Raw genomic sequence first — 24,997 nt, forward strand, 5'->3', positions numbered from 1 at the left:
CCTGCATCCTCGATGATCTCCAGGGTATACGTTCCGATAAATCTCCACTAGTAGGCTATCCTGGATGCATCTACGGCTCGGCCCGATAACTCTATTACCTCCCTTTGCTGACATTTATCCAATCAGGTGTCTACGCTGGAAAGTTGAGCGTACCAATCACAAGGCTTCTATCATAACTCACTTAGAAGGTGTGCTTGCATATATTTTTTGAAGGTTTCAGACCTATCAATGTTGTCTGCATGTTTTTTACCTAAATCTATGTCGTACAGCGAGCAAACCTTCGCAGCTGTGGCCACCATCTTTGTTGACTCTGGCAAGCTCGATTGTAACGGCTTATCTGATTGGCTTCTGTGGGAAGGCGGAGCCCGCAAAGGGAGGTGACAGAATTATCGTGCCGAGCTGTTGATGCATCCAGGGTACTAGTGGAGATTATCAAGCATGGTTAACCTATAGTGCGGGCAAACCCCCAAACAACAGGCGGAGCATTTGCTTCCAAGCCAAGTTCCTGGCATGCCTAAGGGACACAACTCTGCAGTCACCAGTGGCTCCCCCGAGAAAATGGCCTAACTGTATTTTATTTCTCTGCATATATTTAACCCTATACTTCTGATTGCGACTTAATCTTGCATGTCGCATAATCGCCTGTCTGTTTGCAGAATCTTACGAAAAGGATCCGAGTGTACTTCGCTAAAGACGACGAAAGCGGGATTATGAGAATTACGCAAGATAACTACGAAAGAACCACAGAGTTCAAATTCCCGAAAGGTGAGCTAAAACACCAACAAAAATAGTATGGTTGACAAGACACCGCGTAAACACCATTTCAATTACACCAGTGTAAAATATAGTTGTCTGAAAGTACAAAGTGTTTTACCATGGGAAAGGCGAGCGTTTGGTTATGGAACTGATAAAGCAGGGATAATAATTTGGGTGAATCTGGGGTGTGAACCTACCACTATCGGATCCGTGCATAGCCAGGGGATGCTACTCTGCAGAGCTCCTGTAACTACTGGATCATTCATTAACACAAAGCTATTAGAACCAAATGGTGCAGACTATACCTTACAATAAATAGTGACTGGGAACTATGTTACTCCTTGTATCTCATTACGAATGTAATCGAAACTTATAAGCTACGTTAGTAAATACAGAGACTAATATTTCCTGTAAATTGGAGCTGGACTTGGTGATTGTATGTTATGTTATTACAGCATAATCTCTTCAATTGAACAACACACCGTATTCTCGTCTTGATTCTACATTCACTTGCACACAAAACAGGAACGATTTAACTATTCTGATCTTAAACTGTTTCTTGTTTCTTTCTTTGCTATTTCGTAGTCTCTCGTTCTCATAATGTGCTTCTATGTTAAATGTTCCTTGTTGACCTTGACCCTCGTTTATAACCAATTTTATGTTCCAACAGTATATTTGCTACAGACACTATTGCGGCCTATTTCAGGTGTGCATGCCGTCGGGAACTCGTGCCCACTGAGTATCGGGGCTGGGACCCGGAAGAGATATTTCACTGGATTTATGGATGATGTAAGCTTCTAGCAATCTTAACCAACAATGACATGACGATACAGAATTATTTGCAGATCAGCATGTTTGATTGTACCTGTTTCTTTGGATAACATACATGTACTGTCATACAGTTTACGTGAATACATTAAAAAATTTTAATCATTGTAGTTCCTAGAATGGACAAGACAGATAGGTAAAAGAATATGTTTTTTTCATGTGTTCTATATGCAGATACTATAATGATAACAAACGATATAATATTTTAAAAACATATATAAAATTTGAAAAAAGCTTTTGCTGGATTGCAACCTGTATAACTACAGGGATCAGAGTGTAAACAAGAAAGAACTTATCCGCAGAAATATGTTGGTTTCTTGTTTAACGCTGCACTCAGAAACAGTCCAGCTGTATGGCGGCGGTCTGTAAATAATCGTGTCTGGACCAGACAATCCAGTGATCAACAGCATGAGCATCGATCTACGCAACTGGGATACGATGACATGTGTCAACCAAGTCAGCAAGCCTAACTTCCTGATCCCGTTGGTCGCCTCTTACAACAAGCATGGGTTGCTAAAGCTAACTGACGCGAATTATGTAGTTCGTGTACTGTAACAGTATGTTTAGGAACTTGGTACATCATTAACATAATAATGCTTAGACCAAGCTGATGGACACTAGAACACTTTGACATGTGTGACATCAACGGAGTAATAAAAGACTTTTCTGCATTTGGACAAAATCACAGCTGTTAGAACACAAACTGAATCCCGAACATGTTCAGTTCAAACACCGTTCACAGTAATAGCAGGCGAAGCGTTTATGTTGGCGTGTAGGATCCAAATACATTTCTTAATGTGTGAATGGTAGTTTAATGTTTCAAATTCGATGGATGGAAAATTCACAAATTTAAATATTTTTAAAACTTCTTGTGAGTGAGTGTTATTTGAGGCCGCATGTAGTATTACCTCCAGCTTAGTAATCAGCTAATTGGCAATTGTATTCGGCAACAACAACAAAATATCACATGATAACTCAATGGTTCATCTTTCGTTGCAGTTGGAGATTACCAAGTATTGTGGTCCTTTCATGTGAGGAAGTATATGAAAATATGGAGCCGGGGACAAAACAACCAAGATTATAACAACTGCAGCTGACCTCGTAGACCTCTCCTAGAATGTTTCACATGGAGGTTTCGTGGCGTATATAGGGCCGCTCAGACCTACCCTCGAGGATGGGTTCAAGTACGATGACGATATCAGATGAAGATACGGATATTATGCACACATTCTAGAATTCATGTAACATTTTATTAATTGTCATATAAATCACTCATAACATCGTCTTGTGTTTTGTTATTGAATGGAGTGTATGTCGTCCTGGGGTAAAGGGACAGTTCACGAAAGCCTCAGATTGAAATATCCATGGGAGTCCGAACAACCCAAAACTTGCTCGGAGGCTGATTGCCTTTGGGAACATTACCCAATCGTTATATACTTAACATGGGTAGAAGGCTGGCATAGCCTGTGTTAGTCTTCTGCAACCCACCCTTGCCGTAAGCGGCGACCCATCCTTGCCGTAAGCGGCGACTAACGGGATAGTTGATATGTGGCATCGTGTGTTCATTGCGTTGATCGATGCTCAAGATGTCAATCATTGGATTGTTTCATCAAGACTCGATGTATTACGGAATTGGTGAAACACTGAGTGCTGCGTTAAATAACAAACAAACAAAAGACCGATATATCTTCATACACCTGAATTAAACTTGTCTAACAAGGCACCATAAGATTAAGGACGAGGTCGGGTCACGGTGCCTTTGAAACATGCATCTGTTCCCCCAAAGGCACTACGCTAAGGATTGCTTTGACAAAAACAGAAATCCAATTTTCGATTCCAGGGCACACATTCTTGCACCTATTAATTTTGCGTGACGGTATACGAAGCATGTGTTTATGAATCACCATTACTCATAACGTATGTTCACGAAAAGGTCTGTGTATTCTGACCTACTGCCGGCAACCGTCACAAACACTTGCAAAGGCATGTCAACTAGTCTCTTGAAACACAGGTACATGGGGCGAATACAGGAAAAGTACACGTTTTCTGAAGTTCATGTTTCCCCCATGTGCAGCCTGTTATAAAATAGTCCTATGGTATCCAAGTCTTGAGTACGCTGGTACTTTATAAGGTATCGTTGACAAAAGGACAAGAGTTGATCAGGTCACATATCAAGAGATGTCACACAAAAATCACACACAAAAATGACACACATACAACCACCTAATGAGGTAAACTGGGAACTTTAACCATGGATCGTGTGTCTTGATACATGTACACATACATAGAGGTATGGGGTCTCAATGGTTTGTTCACCGCAAATGTTAACTACGGACAAGTAAACCAGTTGGGAACATGACACTGAAGACAAACAGATAATTATTCCGACGAGAACAAAATCCAAACCCCACAACAGTCGTGGTTTTTCAAACGAGCAACAAAACCATTTCCATAAGAAACCTCTGCCAAAGGAAATTCTACAGTAACGAATTTATCATAAGCGTCACAAGGTGCTTCCGAAAAGGTGACCCTGTCCTGCCCAGTGGGTGACACCCATCATAGGTACATACAACAAGCAGGTCAACTGTTCACCTGTGAAACAATACAGGAACATTTAAAAATGTCATCCACATGTCTACCAGAAAGCTTAATACACCCCCGAGCCATGAGGGTAGTAATCTTTATCAAAATAACCGATGAGTATGACTCTCTTTGAAATTATTTGTTAATAACATTATATTTGTTTTAATTTAACATTATATTTCTTTATTTTTCCTCTTTCTCATTCATAGGTATCAGGGTGTCAGAGATGCTGTTATTATCTTATGCTTTTTTAATTTTTTTGAGTACAATAGATAGCCATAACCTAGTTCGTTACAATCCCAAGTCAAGGATGTACATCTGAGGCTGGTCGAATGTGTTCATGACAAATGTTAACGACCGAATAGATCAAGAGTATGACAATAAAGTCAAAGTGTGCCGAGAAAACCTTCTAACGCATTGGTGACCTTTTGGAATAACACTTTAAGCTTTTGTAAAAATAAGTCTATTTTTATATCAGAATTAGTTTCTTTTAGATTTCAGTTATATACGGGCACACCTTCTGACCTGCTTGCACGGAGGAGTGGTCGTGGTGTTACATCGGTTTCAGCATTGCCATTCAAACCATGGACACAAGGACAGGGTTTTACACTGTGTACCCATGCGGATATTCGGACCCAGGTCCCAGAAAATGGTGACAGAGACTAAAATGTTCATACATCATGATATAATAAAACATTAGACGCACATTACATAGTCGAATAACGCCATAATGCCAATTCTGCTCATTTATAATATTTTAATTTTTGTACATAGATATTATAAGGAAAATGTTGACGACAGCCCATTTTGTAACAAATTACTTTTTGATGTATGATTTATAAACAAACTTTCTTCTGAGGCCAACTATTCCCTTATTATCAGATAGAAAGATTCTCACGTATTGACGAACTGCTGAAGCATAGGATATAGTGTGAAGATATATTTGCTGTCTATCTAGTCATACCACATAGATTAGAAATCAGTGTACAAAAATATTAAACCTAACTGTGTAAAATTCAAAATATGATCTTCATGATCTTCACCTGGCCGTGCCGGGCCCACCTGCAGAAAGCGATCTCAGCGTAACGCCGATCGTAACTCCCATATTCAAACATGGGCGAAAGATTGGCGTAACGCTGGGATACCTTTACACAAGATGTGCCAGGTGAGCTGTATGACGTGGTTTCTAGGAAGGAAACGTCAAGAAATACCGGATAATAGCTACATGTGTACAGCCTACACACACCGAGCCTGCGTTAACAACTTCTCAAATAATACCCATTATCTAGTGGTTTAATGATTCTTCTTGAGCGCATGCTGACAGTATAATGAGCTCAGTGCGTCAAGACAAACCTGATTACCCATCCTGTACCAATCATCCTCATATTTGTGGATGGGGCTAGTGATGTAAGTGCAACCTTTTGTCTCATGTAATTTGAACCATACAACGCCTTGACCCACCCTCTTGTACAATTGCCTGCATTTAACACTGACTCAAGGTGTTCAGTGTTCAGAAGGAAGTTGTCTTGCGAGATGAGTGTCTGAGAAGGGTACATTTCATCACCACCTTCAGTCAATATTTAACGATTAAGGTCATGCTTAACTAAAACAGTAAGGGATGGAATGACACCTGTTTGATGATGTCCTCTACCCACGTGGCTATTGACAATTTACCTTGATAACCACGTGCTGGAACCTCCTTCAACAGTGTTCAAGAGCCTCCAGGTTCGTTTCTATTATAAAAGGACCGCAACCAGGTGATACTCTCTTTCTTCCCCAGGTTTTTGTGGAGTTATATCAGAGCCACTGGTGGACCTCTGCTACCAGTTCTTATAGGATAGGGGTTATAGAAGGTTACGCAACACAGTTCTGAGACCGCCTTCGTTTCAAGGATGAGGGGTGTTTTCGGAATAGTTCTGGTGGTGTCATGGGCTGTGTGTATTCAAGCACAGTTGGCAGTTTTTCCCGTGTTCCGTCCTGGATTTGGTGACAAAAATGATCCAGTTGTCAGAGAGCAGTTTCTAGGTAAGTGGGCGAAATGCCTTGTATCACATTATGTCATTTCCCAGAACCTATTATTTTCGTTGGATAGCAATCTAAGTTACTTGAATATCCAAGTAGGAAGAACATAAAGACATGAACATTGTTATGAAAACGTTTTGGTTGGCATTTAAAAGTTGGACTGAAAAGTTGGATACTTTTTGCGGGATGACAGAAGTAGTTATCCGTGGCAAAGTGTACATAAGTCACCCGAAAGAAGTCCCAAGGTGGTTATTCACATTAAGTAGGTGTTATATACTAAAGTTGTGTTTTTATTTTAAAAAATCAATTTTTCTAAAATATTATTTGTACCACTCATGGCGACAAACGTTGTAACGTCCACTCATGCTATTATAATCAGTCTAACAATTCTTACGTATTATCGCATGTTGAATAAATATTGCAACAAGATCGGAATTTCACAGACTGTGGGCGGCTTTTTTTTTGTTTCAAAAGGTTCAGATATATCATTATGTGCTTTAAGGTATTATTTAGCGTCATGCATGTATTCACTGGAATTTTTTTTTATCTCTATATTTGGATTAATTGTGGATATCATGGTTTGTGGAAAGAAAAACGTGTCGGCCATGTGGGATTAAGTTAAACGTTCAAGACACCAAACTTTAATGTGAATCCCATCAGTGGTGTCCCCGCCATGCTAATGCTGTAATATTGGTAATTGGGAGTGAGTTTAGTTTTTAACCGCGTTCGAGCAACATCACGGCTGGGAACACCAGAAATGGGCTTCACAAATTGTACCCATGTGAGGAATCAAACCCGGCGTGACGAGCGAACGAACGCTTTAACCACTAGGCCCAACCAAACTTGAGCCATCGTTTGGCAGGAGGCCTGCTTTATATTGCTGGGAACACTTTTCCCGAACGTCTGGTGTCGTGAGACGGACATATGAGAATTGCAAATGTGTGCCGTCAGTGCAAGAGATACCCAATCTTGACTATTCTCAGAAACATATTCTGTTGAATGAAAAGGGCAAAGAGCTGTGACAATTAAATGAATGGACAACTGAAAGTCACTCATGACAACAGGTGTTCGCTAAAAGGGTATACATATTCCTCCTGACTGGAAGCGCGCACCATTTTCACAAATTGCTTAAAAATTTACGTGTAGCCGACGCCACACAGCAGGAATCCTGCTTGCTAAACTCTGTCAAAAGAAACGCAACCCCTGTATTTTAGAGATTTTGATCTGAAGTTTTAGGACGACACGGCATTTTTATTATTTAAGACAGAAGTCTGAAATTTGGCAGAATAATAACCCAGATGGGCATGTTTAAAATTGTCATTTCAAAAGTCATCTCACAGACACCAGTTTGTCACCAGGGGGCGTCTTTCTCAGTATCTCGTATGAGCACCACGCGCTGCAATCACTGCACGGCATCTCCTTGGACAAGAACGGATAAGACGCCGGATTCTTTCCTGGGGAATGGCTCTCCACTCCTCCTGCAGTGCAACGGCGAGCTGTTGCAGCGTCTGTGGCGGCGGCTGACGTTGACGTACGCGTCGATCCAGAGTATCCACAGGTGTTCAATAGGGTTGAGGTCTGGTGATTTAGAGGGTCATGGCAAGACATTGACGTTGGAATTCTGCAGAAAGTTCATTGTTGCACGTGCAGTATGAGGCCGGGCGTTGTCCCGTTGAAAAATCTGTGTCTGTTGGTCAATAATCGGGAGAAGGTGAAGCTCTAACACGTGGTTGATGTAACGTTGGGCTGTCAGGTTCCCTGGAACGATCACCAAGTCTGATTTCTGGTTGTATGAGATGGTTCCCCAAACCATGACGCTTTCTCCGCCAAATCTGTCCACCTGTCGGACGCAGATGGGCGCAAAACGTTATGACGTCTCCTATACAGACGCTGTCTTCCGTCGTGACGTTGCAAAGAAAACGTGATTCATCAGAAAACCAGATTCGCCTCCAGTTTTGTAAAGTCCGTATCCTTACGTTGTTGCACCACCTGAGTCGTCGGCGTCGATGTAGGGGGCGTAGTACAGGTCCAACAACTGGTCTACAGGCACGTAAACCCGCTTCTTTCAGACGGTTCCTAATCGTTTGAGCTGACACTCTCCTCAAACCTGGTATTTGTGTGGCAGTCACGGTTGGTAGGGCATGCCGATTACGCAGGTGATGGACCCGGATGTACCGATCTTGAAGGGGTCGTGATTCTTGGCCTTCCACTTCTCGGGCGATCGTTGGTCAAATTGAAGTTGTTGTAGCGGCTCCAAAGTCGGGATATCGTTGTTTTGTGAACATTTAGGTGCCGTGCAACAGTTCAAAACTTTCTCCGGCGAACACGACCAATGGCGATATTTCGGTCAGCAGCACTCAATCGTGGCATTTTAACACAGCTTTTCGGCGACAAATGAATGAATATAATACGGAAGCACATGGGCTTTTATACACCCTACATTAACTGCCATTTTCATGATTTGCATGTGTTTTTGTGCGAAGTCACCATGAGGTCATTTCATGCGTTGTGACGGAATAAGCAATAAAATACACTTATGCGTACAAATGCAGTTGTTTGGATGGTAATCTTCATTAATTACGTGTATCATTTCAATACATTCGAATAAAATTTAGTTTGGAAGCAATAACTTCATTCAAACGAATTTTTCATATCTGAGGACAGGGGTTGCGTTTCTTTTTGACAGAGTTTATCCGCTCTTCATGATATATTGTACAACCAAATCATCATCATCATCATCATCATCATCATCATCATCATCATCATCATCATCATCATCATCATCATCATTATCATCGTGCGGCGTAAAACTTAACTCACTCATTTCAATTCCAGGAAGCTGTGCGAACGCCTGTCAAGGGAAAAGGGGCTTCATCGTAAAATGTGCGTACAACCACCCCTACGCCTGCAACCTGTACGTTGAGTGCCTACGTTTTGGTGGTCTCTGGGTCGTGTATGGGCGAATAGCTCCGGATGGGAACGTATTTGACGAGCGGGATCAACGCCTCAAGAACATTCTGCCCAGTGGAATACCAGATCTGTCCTTCTGCATCCGAGTTGGCCGTGAGTCTTGCAATACCAGTCTATTTTTTATAAGAACAAAATAGGATGTTTTCAAAATTTTGTCATTATTAAAACAATGTAAATGTAATAATGTAAAGTGTGGCGGTGCGTCGTCCTGACCTCAGATCACAAATCAGTGGAAGTTATGAAGTTGGTCGCAGAGAGTCCTTGGATGGGTGACCGTGTTTGGCAGCTTGACTCCCTTGAGTTTCAACGAAGCACATGGCACACATGTGGTCTCACCTTGGGCAAATGAGTTTGTTCAAAATTGCCTCTGTTCACCCAGCAGAAAATGGATAACCAATGGGATAAGTCATGTGACTGTAACCTCCTAGCGCCTCACAGGCAGCTTGGGTTTCCGGGGTAATAATGAACTGTGACTTGTCGGTGCACCAAATATATAGATAGTAATCTGAAAGTGAAACAGTATCTATCTAGCATTTTGAAGGTGTATAATTGTCTCGTTGATAAATTGAAGGAAACTGCAAGTTGGTATTGGGAAGGTGTAGAAATTGTTGAGTTGATATTTTGAAGGTGTAGCAATTGTCTAGTTGATAATTTGAAGATATAACTATTCTCTAGTTGGCAATTTGAAGTTATAGCAATTGTCTAGTTGACAATTTGAAAATGTAGCAATTGTCTAGTTCATCAATTAAAGGTGTAGCAATTGTCTAGTTGGTAATTTGAAGGTATAACTATTGTTTAGTTGGTAATTTGAAGTTATAGCAATTGTCTAGATATAATTTGAAGCTTTAGCAATTGTCTAGTTGGCAATGTGATGGTAACTATTGTCTAATTGGTAACTATTGTCTAATTGATCAAGTTGGAAGAAGATGTAGAAATTGTCTAGTTGAAGTAATTTGACTTGGTGAAGGTTTAGCAATTGTCTAGTTGGATCATATATTTGAAGATAATTTGAAGTATAACTATTGTCTAGTTGGCAATTTGAAGTTATAGCAATTGTCTAGCAATTTGAAACTGTCTAGTTGATCATATAAAGGTGTAGCAATTGTCTAATTGGTAATTTGAAGGTATAACTATTGTTTAGTTGGTAATTTGAAGTTATAGCAATTGTCTAGTTGCTTTAGCAATTTGAATTGTGATAACAATTGTCTAGTTCATCAATTGTCTAGTTGGCTATTTGAAGATAAAGGTCTACTTGGTGAAGCAATAGTCTAAAGGTTGGTAATTGGTAATTTGAAGGTATAACTATTGTTTAGTTGGTAATTTGAAGTTATAACAATTGTCTAGTTGGCAATGTGATGGCATAACTATTGTCTAATTCATCAACTGAAGGTTTAGAAATTATCTAGTTGGTAATTTAAAGATATAACTATTGTCTAGTTGATAATTTGAAGGTGTAGCAATTGTCTAGTTCATCATTTAAAGGTGTAGCAATTGTCTAGTTGGTAATTTGAAGGTGTAGCAATTGTCTAGTTGGCAATTTGAAGGTGTAGCAATTGTCTAGTTGATCATTTAAAGGTGTAGCAATTGTCTAATTGGTAATTTGAAGGTATAACTATTGTTTAATTGGTAATTTGAAGTTATAGCAATTGTCTAGTTGGTAATTTGAAGGTGTAGCAATTGTCTAGTTGGTAATTTAAAGGTATAACTATTGTTTAGTTGGTAATTTGAAGTTATAACTATTGTCTAATTGATCAACTGAAGGTTTAGAAATTATCTAGTTGGTAATTTGAAGATATAGTTATTGTCTAGTTGACAATTTGAAGGTGTAGCAATTGTCTAGTTCATCATTTAAAGGTGTAGCAATTGTCCAGTTGTAATTTGAAGCTTTAGCAATTGTCTTGTTGGCAATGGGATGGTATAACTATTGTCTTGTTGGCAATGGGATGGTATAATTATTGTCTTATTGATCAAATGAAGGTGTAGCAATTGTCTAGTTGACAATGGCATGTATAACTATTGTCTTATTGATCAAATGAAGGTGTAGCAATTGTCTAGTTGACAATGGGATTGTATAACTAATGTGTTATTGACAATGGGATGTATAACTATTGTCTTATTGATCAAATGAAGGTGTAGCAATTGTCTAGTTGACAATGGGATGTATAACTATTGTCTTATTGGTCAAATGAAGGTGTAGCAATTGTCTAGTTGACAATGGGATGGTATAACTATTGTCTTATTGATCAAATGAAGGTGTAGCAATTGTCTAGTTGGCAATGGGATGGTATAACTATTGTGTTATTGGTCAAATGAAGGTGTAGCAATTTCAAATGAAGGTGGTAGTAAATTTCTAGTTGGCAATGGGATGTATAACTATTGTCTTATTGATCAAATGAAGGTGTAGCAATTGTCCAGTTGACAATGGGATGGTATAACTATTGTGTTATTGGTCAAATGAAGGTGTAGCAATTGTCCAGTTGACAATGGGATGGTATAACTATTGTCTTATTGGTCAAATGAAGGTGTAGCAATTGTCTAGTTGGCAGTTTGTAGGATGATTTGATCAGCGTGATATTGATTCATAAGCACATCCTCTTCATATATTTATAGAAAGGCTATGTTCCCGATGTGTAGTATGATTCTGTGTAACCCTGCATGTAACAAGCAACAGTGGTGAATCTCTGTTAGGACATATATCAAACAACCTCTTCTCTTCCTAGAGAGTGAGGGAGTCGCTTTTAGCAATATTCTAGCAATATCACGACTGGGCACACCAAAAGTAGGCTTCACACATTGTACCCATGTGGGGAATCGAGATCGGGTCTTTGGCGTGACGAGCCAACGCTTTGACTACCAGGCTTCCCCTATTTACATTGGAAACACAAACTCATGAAGTTTCAACCGTTTCAACTCTCAGTAACTGTAATTGTTTTGGCAGTGCAAAGATACGCATTTCACAATATAAACAAACTGCCCCTCAACTAACTACTGTCAAACACCGCTGTATCAAACTTACGTTGTCTCGAAGTAAAAACTTAGCTTGGCTCTTTCCTTAGTCGTCATTTCGTGGTTGTAATGAAATTACAAATTTGTAGACGCTCCATAACCTCCTGTGTAGAACACCGCCTCCGTGGTGTAGGGGATAGAGCGTCTGCCCGGAGAGCGGAAGGTCGCGGGTTCGATCCCCGACCGCGTCATACCAAAAGACGTTTAAATATGGTACTTGTTGGTCCCTGCCTGGTGCTCGGCATTAATGGGTACAACAAGGACTGGTCGGTTCGGAGTCAGTATAATGTGTCTGAGTGGGGTATTCATGATTCACTGTGGCATGGTATCTCAGTGGGCTAGCACTACAAAACCAGCTGAAGTCTGGGCTAGTACAAGCAGACACACATACACACGCATGCACGTCGTCATATGAGCGAAAATTTCTCAAACACGACGTTAAACCCAATTACACCTCACCTCCTGTGTAGAAAATGCCGACAACTCGCTAAACGCGTACTTTGCAGTACAGAGAAACCCTTTAATAGGGTCGATACCGTTTCCAGTACACGTCTTGGTAATCAGAATTATAAATCACTTAATCATTATTTACAACTTTCTATATTGTATGTCCAAAGGATTGTAATGCTCCGAGAATTCTTGTGAAGTATTTAGTTTGCTGTTACAACTATATTTAACAGATCCATGTGAAACTCGCCGTCGTGTACCCATCGACGCCACCCAGTGTGGGGGGTACATGGAATGCGTGAACAACACCATGGTTTCTAAACCGTGTAGGGAGGGGCTGGCTTCACTGCCTGGACGGGGGACTGCGACCTCGTCTGCGACAAGAACCAGAGGAGATTGTGTAAGTATAGATACAGTCAAATACTGTTGTATCGGACAATTATAAGCTTGTTTCCCATGTATTCCTTATTTGGTCGACATTATTTTGCGGTTGTGGCAAATCTGGGACAACTCGAAATATTTGCGACAGGTCTTTCACTTTCGACACGCTTGTTGACTGTAGTGACGTTGCACGCTTTTTATTACAGAAAGTTAATAATAAAACATTTTTGTCATTTTTCGTTTTGCCGCGTAAAAACATTTTGGCACACATTGCGATCTGTATACACATGGGCATTTCTTAAACCATTTCATTTATATAAAAAAACACTATATTTTGCAGTATGTGCTTTGAAAACCAAATTTTGAGTATTAAAATGTAACATATTTTACTCTGATTAAAAGAGTTTTTAAATGAGAAAACAATTCAATGGATAAAGGTAGACGTGGATGTCAGTAAGTATGGTCTCCATGACAACGCCACTAATGCGATTGTTGTACAGTTCTATGTTTTGATTGTAAAACTACTGGCGACCTAGTCCCCAGCAGGCACATCAACGTTGTTTCAACGTTGAGAATAGGTTGGTCCTCAACGTTAAAATTAGATTGAAAATCGGTTGTATATGAAAGTTTTGTAGACGTAAATATCCGACGTGGAATCAACGTTGAAGTTTGACCTATTATCAACGTTGAAAATAGGTTGTATATGAAAGTATTTTAGACGTAGATATCCAACGTGGAATCAACGTTGAAGTTTGACATATTATTAACGTTGAAAATGGGTTGTTCCGTGGTTGTGTATGGGAGGTATTATGCTTTCCTGTAAATAGACTCGCACTTCAACTTTAAACTACACTAAAGTAGCACCAAACTCCTGCATCCAGTTAAAATACCCAAAAAGCTACCTGCAATAAACAGTGTTCAAACAGAAAAATGCAGTAAATCACATATTTACCTGATAAAATACTTGGTTAAAATTCCACATTCAATATTATGTTCATTTAAGTTTTATGTCAGTTGGACGTATAATTCCAGTAAGAAGAAAAGAGTATTCCAAATTAAGAAAAACTATTTACTGTTGTATTGTTATCTTGAAAAGGTGGAAATTGTGCCGAGAAGACATTTTGTCTGAATTTCAGCTATTAGACAGACCCCTGAATAAACACAATGCAATTACTTTCACCATGAAAGGGATCCAAGATGACCAGGAACTATACCTGAAGACAGCACATAAAACAAGTCACTTTTCATGAAATCTCCACACACACACATACATACACACACACACAGAAACGTGGTTTAAAGCATAATGTAAAACATCACACATGACATAGTCTGTAGGTGATCTCTGTTGTGCTAATAACACAATATCATCTGCATATAGCATTAAACTGACATTTACGCCACCAATTTCAATACCACAGTTCAGATTTTTCAACACAATTACAACTCCAAAAACACAATTATCAGCTCCTCTTCTTTCTGCCACTCCCAGCCTGGCGGTCAGGTGGATACTTCAGAAACGTTCCTAACTCTTTCTTGAAATTTCCCATGAGATAGGACACATTCTGAAATTTTATATTTAAATACATGAATAATTTTATATGGAAGATATATTGTCTTAAATGATTCAAGTATTTGTTTAATCAATCACTTGAAAGGTTCATTTCACTGCTGTAACTTGGCATGTGAACATATGTAACATGTATATGAACAGCATCCATACAAAATATGACAAAAAGTGTAAACAATTTATATTTTCAACTAAAGGAATGGAAGTTTTCTTAAACATTTTCAAAGAAAATCCTCAATTGCAAGTTGATTATTCAAACAGACTATGAATTAGGATGAATTAGACGATGCTTTACTGTCATATATTATTTGCTATGGTCATGATGAAAATGCTGCATTTGGTAATTAACTTACCAGAGATGATTGAATACAACCTTGTATTCTTAAAAGAAAACTTGCCGTTTTGCCCATCAACATTCATTCTTGACATCAAATTGTTTGACATTGTCCTGCAAAACAATGGAAGATTGTTGTTATTCTGTCAGATTTAGTTTTCTTTACAGATTCTCAGAAACGATTATTTCAAATTAAATAGGAGTTGTACTGATGTAGCAATTTTGCTAACAGGAGTTATAAATAGTAACAAAAGCCATTTTACATTAAATGATAAGAAAACAAAATGGGTGGTGGTTCACAGGTCAAAGAACAAGTCTATTGTGGGAGGTCTTCCAACACCATTTATTCCCAAACACAAGGAAGTATGGATCATGGAGTTCTAAAAACAATAATGAGCCCTCATAAGTATACAATATATACTCTATGCTCTATTATCTACTCTCTCTCTTTGTCATTTGTACACTCATTAAACTCAGATAAATAACTTCTTCATAATTCAGAAATGTTTACACTTAATCTCTTATAGGAACGCTTAGAAAATCTCATATAATGAAGTGTTCGTATATCTGTGACGTCATAACTATGCCTCTCTGAATCATGAACAATAAAATAATGAGATTAAACTCTACACTGCCAGAAATAATCTATCATACCCTGAATATAATAAGACAATGAATAACATCTCTTACAACTCCAATCTACACTCAAAAAGACTGAAATGTACTCGTAAACAAACATCGCTGTCACACGCAAATTCTTGGAAACAGTGTATCTCTGACTCTCAATTCCAAGAAATGGAAGTCCTACTCTATTTGACCAAAGGGGTGACAGGTGGCCAAAACATATTGAAATGTAGGTCATACACTGAAAATAACTCTGATTTAAAAACACTACAAATATACACCTTCTCTCTAATATACTCGATAGATGATCTTGACAAGGGAACATGTACATAAAATGCTGATATCTAACAATACCTGTACTCTAAATAATGGACTCTTCCAAATCTCAGCATGTTTCACTGCACACACATTTAAATGCAAAATAATGAAAAACCTACACTTTGACAATAATAAAAAACATCATATTCAAATTCTACAGCTGACCAAATACCTGAAGAGTGTGTCTCCCAGCAATAAACATCTATATATCTCTATAAATTTATGACTTCTGTCCTCTCGCGTGCTATCTCGCATCCAGCTCTTTACGGCGATAAACAATATGGCGCCAAGCAAGGGAGTGCTCATTAAACTAAACATCTCCGGGAGAAATCATTGTCAAATTATCCTCTTACATGATCAACCTTAATATATAAATGAAGATAAAGACCAAACATTATCACCAAAAAAGACCAAACATTATCACAAATATTCAAAACAGGTGGTAATGAAAGAGCATTATCATCTTTCTCTTAAACTTTGTTGATGGATATACTGGAAACAGGTGAAATGTTAAAAACTTGTTACCTTAGCATTGCTCCTTTTATGTGATCCACAAAATTGATGCCACCCAATCTTCGAAGATGAGATTTCTGCAAATTTCAATAAAATTAAATCTTATTTCATAATTAAATGTTCCCTACTAAATTACTTCTTTTGTATGTAACATTTTAACCATTAAGAGACATAAATCATCACATCCCTTCCAAACAAGTATAAGAATGAAAGTCTATGGGTGCAGTTTTGTTAAGAATCAATGTGAAGTTACACATTTTGTAAATAAATAAAAGTTCAAATAAATTATATACAATTTCATCCTTAACAAAGACTTGCACAAAACATTTTGATGTGAATTTTCGTTGCATGATCTGAGAAAGATTTCCTTTCGCCATTCTCCATCCCCCCTCCCCCCAAATAATATACATATGTTGACAGGGTTCAGAGCGTGCTCAATGCACAATTTACTGATAGATCTATTCATACGAACAAATGTTCATAATAATGTGAAGCAATAAAAAATGTTGATAAATTCTATTCGATTTTGTATAGCAGCCCTTAAGGACCGTTCATAATGTGAATTAACACACACACACACACACACACACACACACACCCTTCCCATATTTTCTAAGCATCATATTAAACATAGTGCGTGTGTACAAAATTGCTGACCCCCTTAGCTCCCCTGAACAAAATGGGTGAACCCCCCCTTAAAATCATCACCACCACCCCCAACCCCAGCCATAAATTATGAACGGTCCCTTAAAATAATATACTTCATGGATTATTTGAAAATGTATATTTGCAAAATTCAAATCAGGTGATGGGTACGAAAGGAAATCTAATTCGATTATATAATAAAATGCCAAATATATGCATGCAAATATATTGAAAATAACAAAACAAGTTCATGGAAAACACGGGCTTCCACGAAATTGAGAAACATGTACGTGACATACCGGTAACCTTGTGAGATAAACATGAACCCAAATTCGGAGTTTCTTGCTACATTGACCTGCTAGATTTAAACAACATTCCTACGTTTTCATTATACATGAAGGACATACTTACCAAATAAACACCAGCATGCCGTGAAGATGTTGAAATGGAACGATATTGCGTTGAACTTCGCCAAAGTGAACTGACAACGATCAACTGCCTTTGTGCGCGCGATAATTGTGCGCATGTCCGGATATGACCAAACGAGGCGATAGAAAGGTCAACATCTGGCATGTGTTTGAAAGCAAATTGTCGGGAATTATACAATTTTGACAGTTTTGTGGGAAAATATCAAATGTAATGCAATTCGGATAACTGACGACTTTATACCTAAAATCATTGATTTTTTCATTTTCAATTGCGATTTACGTAATATTTCCGTCCGTTCATCGATGCACAATCAAACATTATATAAGATTATATCTGTCACTAGCTCGATCTTGATCTTTTATGAAATTAATGTTCCGAAATGATAGTTGCTAAGTAGGATACCTATTATCAATTTGAATTATGTATCAAATTTGCCAAGGAAACAATTAGTTGACATTTTGTTGACAACTAAACGAATCTCGACTAACTTTCTTTGGTCGCATGATAAACGTTGAATCAACGTTTATGAAAGGTTGATCAACCAAACAACCAAAAGTCAACGTTGACTCAACGTTGTGTGCCCGCTGGGGAGAGTTTCTAAGACTTCAGTCCTGCCCCACAACGACCGCATGTGATACATGTGGTCTCACCTTAGGCAAGCGAGTTTGTTAAAAACTGCCTGTGTTCACCCAGCAGAAAATTGGTACCAGGTGGGATAAGTCATTTGACTATAACCTTCAAGCGCCTCACAGGCAACTTGGGTTATCCGGGGTAATTCCTCCTTGATTTTGTGATGCGCCATTGAACAGCTTCGAGTTGTATACCAGGCGCCATAGAAATCCATTATATTTACCGTAATGATATCCAAAGTGCATACTAACGAACGCATCTTCACTGAGCCACCAAATGGTTCAGCAGCATGGAGAATTTCAGAGCGACATGCCTCGATGTCTAACCGCGACACCGGACGTCGGTAACGTCTAGAACACAGCAACTACACCAAAAGTCCTGCCAGTACCTGTGTGGAAGGGACGTCTGATCGAACGACGCTACCTAATACCAGCAAGCCACAACCTCCTTCTCATGGTACTGGTGGAGAGTCGGACTCCCACTGGCAATTGCTAGCCTCCTTCTGATGGTACTGGTGGAGAGTCTGACTCCTACTGGCCATTCCTAGCCTCCTTCTGATGGTACTGGTGGAGAGTCGGACTCCAACTGGCCATTGCTAGCCTCCTTCTGAAGGTACTGGTGGATAGTAGGACTCCCACTGGCCATTGCTAGCCTCCTTCTGATGGTACTGGTGGAGAGTCGGACTCCCACTGGCCATTGCTAGCCTCCTTCTAATGGTACAGGTGGAGAGTCGGACTCCCACTGGCTATTGCTAGCCTCCTTCTGATGAAACTGGTAGAGATTCCGACTCCCACTGTCCATTGCTAGCTTCCTTCTGATGGTACAGGTGGAGAGTCGGACTCCCACTGGCCATTGCTAGCCTCCTTCTGATGAAACTGGTAGAGATTCCGACTCCCACTGTCCTTTGCTAGCCTCCTTCCGATGGTACAGGTGAATAGTCGGACTCCTACTGGCCATTGCTAGCATCCTTCTGATGGAACTCGTGGAGAGTCGGAATCCCACTGGCCATTGCTAGCCTCCTTCTGATGGTACTGGTGGAGAGCTGGACTCCCACTGGCCATTGCTAGCCTTCTTCTGATGGTACTGGTGGAGAGTTGGACTCCCACTGGCAATTGCTAGCCTTCTTCTGATGGTACTGGTGGAGAGTTGGACTCCTACTGGCCATTGCTAGCCTTCTTTTGATGGTACTGGTGGAGAGTTGGACTCCCACTGGCAATTGCTAGCCTTCTTCTGATGGTACTGGTGGAGAGTTGGACTCCTACTGGCCATTGCTAGCCTTCTTCTGATGGTACTGGTGGACAGTCGGACTCCCATTGGCCATTGCTAGCCTCCTTCTGATGGTACTGGTGAGGAGTTGGACTCCCACTCTTCCTTGCCGATATGGGTCAAAGGACTACGTTTTACCAAACGATTAACGCATCTTTTAAATCAATTCAGGATACAGTTGCGAACATACTGAAATTATGAAATTTATAACTTTATTTGCTTGGCGCCCTCGCAGCACGCAAACAAGCTACTCGTACCTTTTGAGACCGTTCTGCAAATGTACATTTCAATATGCTAGCTATATATCGTATGGCTGCCTGCTTTATCCCAACATTACAAACTTTCCCTCGGATTCAGGTAGTTCTTTATTAATGGTCATATGTATATATCTGTTGAACAATTTGATATGATTATATATAGTCACTCATTCATTTACAACCTCCAAAACATGAATTCTGAGCGAAATTAAACATTTTCGCCCATGGGCGAGATTTTTTAATATCGCCCTAAGTTAGTCGAATCAAGTCAAAATGAGTTGAAATTTGTGTCATAATGCTTACAAACATACACTCATTCATTTACAACCTCCAAAACATGAATTCTTAGCAAAAGTAAAAATTCTCGCCCATGGACCGGTCTATGGGCGAGCGAGTTTAAATTTAAAGTTTTCGAAAACAATTTTTTTCCTTTTTTCATCCTTGGCATATATTCATAACAACTGCATGTTTAATTTGGTCAAATCCCTTGTCAGAAAGTGCCCACAGTACGTAGAGTTTCTGGACTTATGTGTGTCCAGAATTAAATTGTGACGTGTTAATTTATGAAGGTGAGTGAGTGGGTTTAGTTTTAAGCCGCTTTTAGAAATATTCCAGCAATATCACCCGATACCAGAAATGAACTTCACACATTGTACCCATGTAGGGAATCGAACTCGGGTCTTCGGTTTAACCTCCAGGCTACCCAACCGCTCCTTTTCATAAAGTGCAAAGCTGAAGACCACAGTAAGTATGTACTATAACGTTCAAAGACAGTGTGTTCATTCAACATTAGACAGCGTTGTAATGTGTGTCTGTATTCTTCTGTTAGTGAACCGGACGTGTGGTCCATCTACCCAAGGCAGAAGCTTCTTCCAGATTAACGAAACGGTCACCTATGGCAATGGTCTTCCGACCATAGAGAAAGTCGATACAACATGTCCAGCCGCTACGTCTTATCAGGTCGATGGCAAATGTGGCTGTGATCATAGCAACGAGACAGCTAAAGGTGAGCGCGTAATCCTTAAATATCACACTACCGAGTTTAAAATGTATTTAATAAAACAGTCAAGCATAATTTTATCTACCTTTGGCGTCTCATCGATTATCTCGAAGTAAAAGGTCCTTGTTGTACAGTATTCCCTATTTACTCTTAATCTTTCGGTAGTGTCGAGCCTGAGATGAGTCGAAGTAATTACCTCAGTTGATTTCGACACAATAGAAAAAAATAACGTAGGACCTGACCTTCATCGTGGAATTCGTCGGTCGAAAGTACTAACTTCAGGGCGAGGTTCTCAATAATAAAGGCGTTTCTCAACAGCCTCTAGTATGGCCTCTTAAATTATGGTTATATTTGGCTGTGTGACGAATTCTACGAAAACATGTTACAGACATTTCTCTACGTATGTCGCCAGCCCGTTGATTTAATAATCTGTATGTATGAACTATTATTTGTCTGTTTTTTGAAGGACAAGACAATGCCCTAATGCCTGTTAGGTTGTTGGGTCGAATTGGTCTTCAGCTACCCATGCTTGTCGTAATAGGCGACAAATGGGATCGGGTGGTCAGGCTCGTTGACTTGGTTGACACATGTCATCGTATCCCAACTGCGTAGATCAATGCTCATGCTGTTGATCACTGGATTGTCTAGTCGAATATCGGTTATTTACAGACCGCCGCCATATAGACAAACAAAAACAACGACAACGTTAAACAACAAACAAACACAACCTTATTCTTCTAGTTTTTTGGAAAAGGTATATTTGACTTTTACAGGCTGTGAGACAACAACGGCCCTTCATCTGGCTTCAATTGACAATTCCTGGGACCTTGCGAGGAACGACACCCCTGTGATGGGCAGCAGCACCATCGACGGCAACGCCATCGTCAGACCCAACCAGTCTGCTTTCTTCTCAGGAGGGCAGAGTTTTGTCGCACCAGGTTTAAACGGAAATGACCTTGGTCTCTATTTTGACCTGGCCTTCACCTTCCAAGCAGTACAATCAGACAACTCGACACCCGGTGTTCTTGTCCCTAGGGGAACAAACGGACCACTATTGATTGCCCTGATCGATAACAGCGCCAATAACCAGGAGGCCACCTATGGCTGCAGACTTATAGTTACACGAACAAATTTCGGCCAGGTGGAATGCTATGTTTCACCGAGTAAAGCTTCTGATTTGGACGAAAACAACGATAAAACAGAATCAAGTCCAGAAGTGGTGAGTGATTCCAAACATTAAGACTTTCTTCAATATATAACATTTTGCTCAGCATTATGAGCATATTTTAATCAAGACCATAATCAAGACCATATTTTAAAATGAATTCTCCAGAATTCAAATAATCAGAATGTCGACTCTGAACGTCGTCTAGGCTTCCTCCAATGAAAGATTGATCGGCCTAGATTCCGCACTCAACTTTACCCATCAGAGTTTTTTCCAACTCATATTTTAATCAAACGAGTAAATCCTCTACTTTAAGGTGTGCTCAGGTCAACAGTCTTGATTGGCCCATCTTTAGGACTCTCGGAATAGTGATGTCGAATGGCATCTGTCAGTTGTACCATTCTGTCATATCTATCCCTAAGTGCTTGAATTAAGAACAGGTTTTTGTTGTCATGTATATCCGCACTCAGTTATATTCGAGCTATAGAGGGTGGTTTATGAATATTCGAGTCAGTTAAACATCATTCGGTGATTGATGACATGAAAACGATCTGTTCAACTCGAATTCGATGACATGACAACCCAGTCAGTGAGTTTGACTGCCTGGTCCCATCGTCGCAAATTGGAACATGCATTTGTCTCTGACCATCGATTCTAACCCAATTCTTCACTGCTGAAAGCCCAATTCAATCGCCTTTCACCTTGAGTTTAAAATAAGTGCTCACCATAAGATATCCTCCTCACCTTCTGGACTGTATCAAACAGCCATAACCTGTTTCCGTATTGATGTCTTTTTGTTTGTTTTCGTTTTGTTTGTTTGTGTTTTTCCTTCTGCTCAATAATATTGTACGTCCTTATTCTTGCGCTCAAGTGCGTTTCTATTTTGTATCGTACTGTTTACGACGAAGCTTTCTGTTTATCATTCCTACGTCTTCAAGTCACTGATACGTCACATCATCAACCAGTTCTTACCGACTTCAGGATCTCCGAGGCAGAGTGACCGTTCTGTTCGCGAAGGACAACACTAAAGGCAAGCTGACTGTCACAGCTGAAGGCTCCGAAGAAAAGACAACTGACATTTCATTCTTACCAGGTAGGAAGTACAGTTACAGCACGATTTGTACGAGTGGCATACTAGAAGTTGGTGGTATAGGGATGACAAGACTTTATGGATGATCAATTTCTTTATTTTGACAATCAGCTGCATCATGACATGACGTCTTTCATATGCTTGAAAACGGTATCAGATTCTATACCGAAACGTCGCTATTGTCAAACTAAAACAGTTGATCATCCATAAAGTCTTGTCATCCCCAGTTAAACCACTGCATTAAACAGGCATTATGTTTTTCAGGGTCGCTGTTTCGTCTTTATATGTGTCTAGTACATTCATACCGGTTCAAAGTGATTGTTTTATTCCGAATTGTCATACTGGTCGCTCAAAAGACACAGCTGTGCGAAAATAGCTTCGCTCGAACACATTGAAACAGGTGTCCGAACTTACGCTGTTTGGGAGTTTTGTTTTGTTTTGTTTAACGCCGCTCTCAGCAGATTATTAACTACTGTTTAACGTAAATTGCGATGTGTGAATTCGACTATGTTTAAAGACACGGTGTACCCAAAGATAGTTTACTTTTCCTGTTTAATAGAAACGTAAATGCGATTGACAGAGTGAGATGGGTTTTATGCCGTTTTGGCAATATTCCGTCAATATCATAGCGGAAAAATAGGGATGGGTGAGTGAGTGATTTTAGTTTAGGTTTACGCCGCATTCAGCAATATTCCAGCTATATGGCGGCGGTCAGTAAATAATCGAGTCTGGACCAGACAATCCAGCGATCAACATCAAGAACATCGATCTTCGCAATCGGGATACAATGACTTGCGTTAACCAAGTCAGCGAGCCTGATCACTTGATCCAGTTAATCGCCTCTTGTGACAAGCATGGGTTGCTGAAGACCAATTATTCTAACTCGGATCTTCACCGAATTCAAGTTGCATTTGGCACTATGACAGTATCCAATACACTTTTTGTTTGTGTGCCGTACAATGAAAACCTTATACTGAACGTTATGGAAGGTTCTGGATATTTGATCATGACGTTATACTATACTTCAGGTGTCCGGGCATTTGGGAACGGTTCTCCTATGGCGATAGCTTCGGGAACAGGCAAGACGGACTTCACTGGTTTCATGGACAATGTAAGCCTTTTTGTTTTTGTTGTGTCGTTGTTTAACGTTGCGCACATCAATATACCAGGTATGTGATTCCCGGGATCTGTAATCAATTGAGTCTAAGTCAGACAATACAGTGGTTAATATCATGAGCTTCGATCCACGCAGTTGGTATACGATGACCCGTAATCAAACAAGTCTGAATCCCTGGGCCACTTTCCACAATGCGATCTAAGCGCTACGACTACCTTTGGCCAGTAGTAAATCATGTGAGTTACGATCACCTTAAAGCTAAGATTGCTTTTTGAACGGGGTCCTAATCGAGGTAGTCAATATTGTTGCTGAGGACTTATATTCTTACCCACAATCCCCATGGGTTGAAGGATGATTTCAAACACCACGGGGTACAAACATAGTTTAATACGATATGAAGTGAAAGCAATAATCATGAAGTCAATGAAGTAATATATATTAAGATAATCCATGAAATTACACCAAATTATATATGTTTCATGTTCTTGAATATAATGGAGTGTGAAGGTGTTAAAACATTTAATACAATTTCTTGCAGGTGGACTTGAAGAAGTACTGCAGCTCGTTCATGTGAAACTGTAGGGCAGAAGTTTTCGGCACGAACTTTGCATAATAACTACCTTGACAGGCCTGACCGATAGGATGCCAAGTCGTGTCATGTCATGTCATGTCATGTCATGACGCAGCAGGGATTCCAGGTCTATCGGTGCATTTATTCTTCTGTCCAGAGTTTCCAACTTGACTATACATACATTCAGACTGATAAAACATGTTATTTTCATTCCGTCAGTTTTCTTATTTCAACTTACCACTGGAAGAAGTTGGTGAAGTGAAACCTGTTACCGTCGGGTTAAAAATTATAGCTAATGTATAGAGATCACAGTAATCAGTTTCCTATACCCAAAAACATCGGGTCGTTTTAGAATCTTATCCTATGATCTAATTGGCGTAGTAATACAGAACATGTAATCAGCCAGACCACTGTTTACTACCCTAACCTAGTGTCCCTCCACACAAACTCCACATATGGCTTATTCCTGCAGTTT

At 39.7% G+C, this 24,997-nt stretch overlaps 1 protein-coding gene across 1 annotated transcript; it reads left to right on the forward strand.

The window, feature by feature from the left end:
• The first annotated feature begins 5,958 nt into the window (after positions 1-5,958).
• Positions 5,959-24,732, forward strand: LOC124266502. The gene is made up of 8 exons (XM_046701299.1): positions 5,959-6,192; positions 9,025-9,252; positions 12,846-13,012; positions 20,409-20,585; positions 21,353-21,798; positions 22,726-22,837; positions 23,863-23,945; positions 24,490-24,732. The coding sequence occupies exons 5-8, from the start codon at positions 21,430-21,432 to the stop codon at positions 24,523-24,525; spliced, it is 600 nt and encodes a 199-aa protein (XP_046557255.1). The 5' UTR covers positions 5,959-6,192; positions 9,025-9,252; positions 12,846-13,012; positions 20,409-20,585; positions 21,353-21,429; the 3' UTR covers positions 24,526-24,732.
• The last annotated feature ends 265 nt before the right edge of the window (positions 24,733-24,997 follow it).

The sequence above is a fragment of the Haliotis rubra genome, unplaced genomic scaffold (assembly GCF_003918875.1).
Source record: "Haliotis rubra isolate DU_JTF1 unplaced genomic scaffold, ASM391887v1 Scf126, whole genome shotgun sequence".
Taxonomy (NCBI): domain Eukaryota; kingdom Metazoa; phylum Mollusca; class Gastropoda; order Lepetellida; family Haliotidae; genus Haliotis; species Haliotis rubra.

Bases quoted from the DNA above. Each gene is read 5' to 3' on its own strand.
- LOC124266502 (XM_046701299.1), top strand. From the start codon at position 21,430: ATGGGCAGCAGCACCATCGACGGCAACGCCATCGTCAGACCCAACCAG. The intron at 22,838-23,862 runs GTAGGAAGTACA...ACTATACTTCAG, and splicing joins TGACATTTCATTCTTACCAG to GTGTCCGGGCATTTGGGAAC. The intron at 23,946-24,489 runs GTAAGCCTTTTT...AATTTCTTGCAG, and splicing joins TCACTGGTTTCATGGACAAT to GTGGACTTGAAGAAGTACTG.